We start from the raw sequence: 7,353 nt of genomic DNA on the forward strand, positions 1-7,353 counted from the left end.
GCTTCTCCGATTTTCTGGACGAAATTACCCGCCGCGTCATAAGCCCCGCCCACCTGACACTCCTCGGCAGGGAGGCCTCCCGCCGAAGCCCCGCCCCTCGCCATCCCAGGAAGCGGACGCCGGACGGCGAGTGCGCCGAGCGCGGGCGCCGTTGGGACGCGTGGGTGGCGGCGCTGCGGCGCTCCGAGATGACCGGGGGGGCCGGTCTTGTCGAGGAAGCGTTGAGGGTAAACGGAGGAAGCGAACCAGACGAACGGCGTCTGACTAAACGGGACGTTGCGTCACGCGTCAAGGTAGGTTTGGCGTCCGCTTGTCCGTACGACGCAAACGCGTTTGCGCTTTGGGTCCGTCCAAGTCGACCTGACGCGTGCGGCGCGCCTTTGTCGTCGCCGCCGTTTCGGGCGGTTGCCGCACGTCCCCACGTGTCCGAGAGGCGCGTCCGCCAAAAGGGCCCAAGGGTGGACGTTTTTGAGAAGAGAGCCGTGCGCTGCGCAGGCCGCTCACGTCGCCCTGGGGGCCAACTTGGACCCGCCGCCACCTTTTTTCTCTCCGAGGACAATGCATGTTGAAAGAGCAACAACAAAAAAAAAGCATCCGGGTTGTTCCTCGTCCCCCGTGCGGACTGCCCCCCCCCCCCCCATCACACGTCATGAAGGGGGGGAAAAAAAGTGAATTGGAGCAGTCGAACTTCAAAGGGGGGGCTCCTTTCCTCAACTGTGCAAGCTTGTGCCGCGCTTATGAGTCCTGTCCAAAAAGAAAAGAAGAGAAGAGAAGAATCATCTTTATCGGCCAAGTATGTCGAGCACACGAGGAATTTGTCTCCGGTAGAACACGCTGCCTTAGTCGAGCTCATCCGGAGTGAGCGCCGCCGTTCTTAAAGTGAAACTTTGGACTTTTCAAAGCCACGGCTCCAACTGCTCACTGGCCCGTGCCGAGTTGATACTCAATTCAGCCACGAGCCATCCGATTTGGGATTTGTGTTGGGGGGTTCTGGTTGTGGGGGGGGCGGCTCCTTTTCAGCAACGATTCATTGACTCGTGACTCGTGTTCGGTTCAACAACTGGCGGCCGGGCGGACGCTCGCTCCTGAAAGACTTTGTATCGGCCGCTCGAGAGTCGATTTGCCCGAACGTGTCGACGAAGGGCGCGCATGACGCGTTTTGCCCGGAAGAAGATTTGCTTGTTTGTTCGCATGTTGCCGAGGCGATTGTGTCTGAATTCTCTTTTGTCTTTGTCGTCTTCCAGGAGGTTTTGTCTGACTCGGACCGGATCAGGTAAGACGACCCCCCCGCCTCCGCTGCTCATTTCAGTCGCGTCGCGTTCGTGATTCATCGTGTCAATGAGATTCGTCTGGTGACTGGAACCTTTCGGAGGAAAGAAAGTGCCCTCCCCGAGATGGTCGCGAGTAACGCCGACTATTCGATGTTTGACTGACGTTCCGAAAACAAGAATGCGGTGGATGAGGTCCCGAGGCTGGACGTTTGCTCATTCGAAATGAGCGCGTTTCGGAAACACTTTGGAGTGCCAAGCGGACTGCCAGGCAGTTTCACGGAGCGGAAGATGCGATGACGAGCGCTCGCTCGGTACCGATGCGCTTCCAAAGATGGCACGTAGCGCTCGTGTAGCTTCGTATGACAAGAGCAGACGTGTCTGTCCTCCCATTGGGCTCAAGTCCAATTGCGGGCCACCGAAGGAGCTCGCGACATTGCCCGCCATGCAAGTCCGCTTCACGCCACCCGGCCGCGTAGCGCGCATCGTAGCCGTGCTCGTGGCTTGCGCTCGTCCGTTCGATATTCAATATCGCAATACGCTCAACTCGTACCATTTGTCTGACGTCGAGCCAAGCAAGGCTCCCGTGCCGGGCGCCCCTCCGTGATAAAACGTTCAGGTTGCCCCGGTCTGCTTTTTCCAGTTTCCGTTTTTTTCGAAATCCGACTCGGGTTCAGCTGGCAAAGTTTGCAGCGGCGCATTCCGAATGACCGACGGCAGAAAAACTCCTGGGGCAAGAGACGCGCGCCCGCCGGCCGGCTTTTCTGGCTACGATCCCCCTCGTTGCCGCCCCTCGACTCGGCGGGGGCGCGGACGGTCGGGCGCGTTGGCGGCAAAGCCGTGCGCTCCGTCCGCACCGGATTGCGCCCGGCCGGTCGCCGTTGCCGGATTGATCGACTGGCGTCACGTGCGGCTGCGGCGGACGACGTGCGTGTCGGAATGTTCCACGTTGATCCGTCTCATCCGAGCGCAATTACGATCGCTCGATCGGAGCGTGATTTCGCCGGATTGGTGGTTTGAACGATGACAAAGTGCAAATGAACGCGATCCAAAATGAAATGCTCACCAGGCCGTGCGTGCGCAAGGAGTGGCCAGGATAGATATTTGCCTCAAAGTGCAAAGAATCCGAGAATCCGAATCATCTCTATTGGCCAAGTAGGTCGAACGCACGAGGAATTTGTCTCCGGTCGTACAGGCTCCACTCGTTTGATCAATAACCAGCAACTACGAGAAACAAGGACATGACGCGTGAGTATGGAAAGACTCCCGGTCGTGCAGTAGTGGAGCGTGACAAAGTAGGCTGAAAAAGAACAACAAACTCCAGTCGTGTTTGGATCCAGATTTCGAGTTGGGCTGAGCGAAGGAAGCGGTTGGACTTGGATACTCGCCAGCTGGGACAAACTGAGCGTTTGTCCTTCCCCAGAATCCTTCAGCAGCAGAATGAGGATCTGCGCGGACGCCTGACTTTCTCCACCCGCAAGATGGAGGCCATGGAGGCGGAGTTTGACGGGAGCCGCCATTACATGGAGGCGGAGCTGAGTCGCACAAGAGATGACCTTGAGAAGATGAGGGACAAGTTTCGCCGGTGAGCCCTTTGTGCGTTCTTTCCGTCATGGCGAAAGGCAAGTGGGGGGAGCGAAGCCTTTCGCGGCTCGCCATTGCGCAACCCCCCCCCCCACACACACACACACACACCAAGGGTGTTTTCACTCTGCTCGTCTCGCCCTCCCGCAGCACCAAATGGAATTGACCTGATTGAAAGCACAGCAAATTGCAAGCGTGACACTGCGTGCGCGCTTGCTGCCTCGGTCTTCTCAACACGGGCGTGCGCCTCTCCGATAAAAGACCGTCGCGTACGCATCTCGACACCAGACGATTCGTGGAACGATTCGGTTCGATGGCGAGTCCGTTGGATCCGGCGCGGCCGCGGCTCTGGTCGTGACGATGAATATGTCAGAGGAAGCTCTCGTGCGGCCACCCCCGTCCAAGTGAATTCAACTCGGAGAAACGATCAACGGAAGCCATGTCTTTGCTGGTCCGCATCTCTCGTGAAAGCCGATTGGAGATGCGTCTCCGCGCGTGCGCCGCCATGTGATTCGAGGATACGGCGCATTTCAAAATGTCTCGATCGGGTTCGCCGCGCTTACGAGAATCAATGCCCATTTTCCAATTCACATGAGTTGACTTAACGATAGCGTGGCCTTTCCCTCCGCAGACTCCAGAACAGCTACACGGCGTCTCAGAGGGCCAATCAGGACTTGGAAGAGAAGCTCCATGCTCTGGTAACCATCTTTGAACGTTTCGGGATGGAGCGGTTCAAAAAATGGAGGGAGGGCGGGGGCCTTCTTCCACGCCGGCCAATCCGTTTGTCTCCTAACACGGCCCTCAATCGGTCGGCATTATTTGCAAACGTCCCTCCCGTTTGGAAATGCCTCGTCCTCCTTCGGACGGCGTCGCTTGACTTTTTCTCTCATTTGGACGAAAGCGGTGAGCGTTGCGATCTCAGGCTGTCTCCATAGCAACGACAGCTGCCATCGCGCTACGTGTAGCCGTCGGCGGAGAAACGCCGCGTGATGACCGAACGCAACCGCGCGGGGTTGGGAAAGCAGCGGACTGTTGCTGGGGCGACGGGACGCAGACTTAAAATACGCCGAGCGGCCGCCCTCCTTCCCGAAACCTTGACTGCCGATTCAAGAGCCTCAAATGAAACGCCGTTCGGCACAATCCGTTTGATTGGATTTGATACGACGAAGAAACGCATCAATTGATCTCGTTGGAATTGCAAGGAAAGAAAAATGTAATCACGTGTTTCCTGCCGGTACCCCCCCCCGCCCCTTCCGTCTTCTTTCCTGCTGCTCTGTTGTGGAATCTGCATCTTCATCATCTTCATCATCATCATCATCATCAGGCTGCTGTCAGTCAGACCTGGGTCCATGCAGTAGGGTTCAATCTTCATCTTCCTCATCCATAAGACTTCCCCTTGCTCTCCGTAGCGCCGCCCTTGTGTTTGCAGCCCCCCCTCCCCCTCCTTCCTCGTCCGACTCGACCGAAACGCTTTCTCCCGATGGGCCGATGCCTAACCCGCCGTCCTTGCCGCTCCCTCAGCTGCGGACGGTGGAGCGAGACAAGAAGACGATGGACCAGGAGATGGTGAAGCTGACCGACAAGCTCCTGGAGGCGAAGAATACCATCGACCGGCTGGAGGAGCTGAACGTGAGCCTTCCCTCGTGCGCCAACACGTTGCGCCCAATGTATTTGTCACGTCCAACTCAAATAAGCGCGCCCTGCTTCTGTCGCATCATCAAGAAAGTGGGAGGGGGTGGGGGGGGGGGTGAACCGCTGAGGGGCTCGTTTCTCCAGAAGAGCTGTTTCAGTTGACTGGGCGCGCACACTAAAGTAAAAAGCTGCCCCCTGCTGGCCCGTCGCGCAACATGACGCATTTGCGTGTCGGCCTTCAGAGGGGAGCCGCCCCTTGCCCGGGTTTTCCCACTCAGGCTGGCTACAGGCGCGAAGACAAGCGAGCTGTTTTAGTGCCGACGTCGGCCCTGCCCGCCCGCCCGACCGAGGGCGGCAAATGCTCCACTTGTCGTGATGATCGGCTCCCAAACTAGTCGGGCCCCACGATCGTAAATATGAATCCTGTTCAGTAGTTCCAACCCCAAATCTTACCGCGCGCTTTGGGAAAGCCAACGTCGCCCTCGCGCCGGTTCGCGAACGCAACGGAGGCACTCGACCAAGCGCGCAAATATGCGCTAGTCCGTCTTGTTATTTGGGAGACGGCGGGCAGGACAGGACGAATGCGCCAAAGCAGGTTTTTCCTCGCCCGCGTCGACTCCAAACACTCCGTCGTCCTTTTGCGTCAAAGCGGACTTCATGGGAGACGAGCGAGGAGGACGGCGCTCTTTGAAATGAACCCGAAAACAAAATGACAAACCGCACGTCCGCCAGCCAAAAAGCTTGTGGCCCAAGTCCTCTGGACAGATGAGACGAGATCAGAAACTTTTGCCGACGGCACATCGGCGAGCTCGGTGTTGTCGGAAGCCGAAAAAAGGAATCGTACCAAGAAAGGAAGTCTCGGTGAAACTTGGAGGAGGCTTTCTTACGTTCTACGGCTGAATCTGCGCGCCGTACAGCTGCCTCGTGTCGGTGAGCGTCGTTTGTCTCGCGACAGCTCAAGGCGGCGAGCAGCAAAACATTGGACGCTTGACGAGCGGCCTTCTCGGAGCCCCGAGCCCGACCCGAGTGAACATCGTGGAGGGAGCGAAAACGTGGCCTCGGCGCTGAGCGGCCTTCGTATCCTGCCGCCAACGCGGCGCCTTGCTCGTAAGCGCCGCGCCAAAGTGGCTGCGGCGAGGCGCGACGTTGCACATGACGAAAATCCTTTGCGCGGCAAAATGTCAACTTCAAGCTACCGCCGCTTTCTGAAAAGAACCCTCTGAAGCACACTTCCAAAGCAACGTCTGATTTTGGACTTGGTTACACTTCATTGAATGTTGATTTCCTCTGGCTTGTTCTTTCATGAACGGGGCCTGCCAACCCTTTTGTCCACAGTCACGCTGCTCGAACCCGTGGCTCAAAAGTACTCCAAAAGCGCACCCGATCGGTTCCCGGGTACCGCATCGTTTTCGCTCGTATCGTTCAAAATGAGCCCGTATCACCCGTGAATCCGAGAATAAGACTGGTCGCAGGCCTCCCCGAGCGATGCATTGCAGTCCGCGCTCTCGCCGGCGAGTCCTTTTTTCATTTATCTTCACCAACAATCGTTTGCTCTACGAAGCGACGTTCTGCCGGCCCGGCAGGCTGCCGCCTGTTAGCTCGGCGCTAGCATAGCGGCCGTCCGACAAGGTTAGCTTATGTCGTGTGTGTGTGTGTGTGTCTCAGGAGCGTTATCGGCTGGACTGCAACCTCGCCGTGCAGCTGCTCAAATGCAACAAGTCGCATTTCAGGAACCACAAGTTTGCTGATGTGAGTACAACGCCGCCGCGCCCGCGCCGATTGTTTTTGCGTCTACGGTGGTACCTTTCCTTTCCTTTCCTTTCTTTTGCTTTTCCTTTGCTCTCCCACCGCAAGTACTCGGAAGGAAGGGCGCTGGAATAGTCAAGATGTTTCACAAAGGTGCCTGCGTGCAGGAGGCTCTCGGCCACCTTCGCCAAAGGGCACTTGTGACGGAGCTTGACCGGAGGAAAGGAACCAAGATATTTTACCCGCCGTCCTTGAGGGCAGCAATCTTTCAAGCGACATGCCGCTGACAACGGCCACTCGAAAGTCTCACGTGAGACTTTGAAAATAATCATGAAATAAAACTGAACGGAATAAAATCCAGAACGCTATTTTACAGCGTAAACTCGCATCGGTAAACTCGCATCTTACTTCTCCGAAACTCAACAATTGTAACTCGTAAAACGCAGCAAACAAATGAAATCCAAAAACGGCGAGCGAGGGGAAATCGAGGCGCATGTGTGTGCAGGTGAATTTGCGAGCGAGAGAGAGCGCGTGTTTTCCGAGCGGGGGTCCCCCACTGAGCCCGCTTTGCCGCCTTCCAGCTGCCGTGCGAACTCCAGGACATGTTGAAGAAGCACATGAAGAGCAGCAGCCTGCCCGAGCCGAGCCCCGCCCCCTGCAGCCAGGACCCGGACACGCTGAGCCTGACGCCGTCCGACGTGGTCCCGACCTCGGTGATCGCTCGGGTCCTGGAGAAACCCGAACCGCTGCTCCTCAACTCGGCGCAGTCCAGCAGCCGCGGCTGGCCGGCCGCCGAGGACGTGTTCGTGCACGTCGACATGACGGCGGGGGGGCGGGGGGCCGAGGACGAGGCGCCGCTCGACGGCCCGTGCCGGAGCCCCGGCGGGCCCGACGCCGGCGAGGAGGCGGGCGCCGCGCCCTCCTTCGACAAGTTGAATCCGTACCCGCCGCCGCCGCCGCCCGCTTTGCTCTGCCCCGGCCGAAAGGTCATCGAGTTTTCCTCGGACGACAAAGTGAAGATTCCCAAGAACAGCCCGCTTCCCAACTGCACGTACGCCACGCGACAGGCCATCTCGCTCGGCCTGCACGGCGAGCAGCGGCCCCTCGGGCCGCCCAGCCCCGC

The 7,353-nt window shown here is 58.2% G+C and overlaps 1 protein-coding gene across 2 annotated transcripts in view; it reads left to right on the plus strand.

The window, feature by feature from the left end:
• The window catches only part of tjap1 (tight junction associated protein 1 (peripheral)), a 32,278-nt gene that overhangs the window by 2,853 nt on the left and 22,072 nt on the right, over positions 1-7,353 (plus strand). The window contains exons 3-8 of one of the 2 annotated variants that reach the window (XM_019860379.1): positions 1,243-1,273; positions 2,692-2,853; positions 3,484-3,550; positions 4,374-4,481; positions 6,150-6,233; positions 6,812-7,353. In XM_019860379.1, the coding sequence (XP_019715938.1) occupies positions 1,243-1,273; positions 2,692-2,853; positions 3,484-3,550; positions 4,374-4,481; positions 6,150-6,233; positions 6,812-7,353 (994 nt within the window). The remainder of the gene's footprint in view (positions 1-1,242; positions 1,274-2,691; positions 2,854-3,483; positions 3,551-4,373; positions 4,482-6,149; positions 6,234-6,811) is intronic. The other variant, XM_019860378.1, reaches the window with a different exon arrangement.

This window comes from Hippocampus comes, unplaced genomic scaffold, assembly GCF_001891065.2.
Source record: "Hippocampus comes isolate QL1 unplaced genomic scaffold, H_comes_QL1_v1.1 scaffold39, whole genome shotgun sequence".
Lineage (NCBI taxonomy): Eukaryota > Metazoa > Chordata > Actinopteri > Syngnathiformes > Syngnathidae > Hippocampus > Hippocampus comes.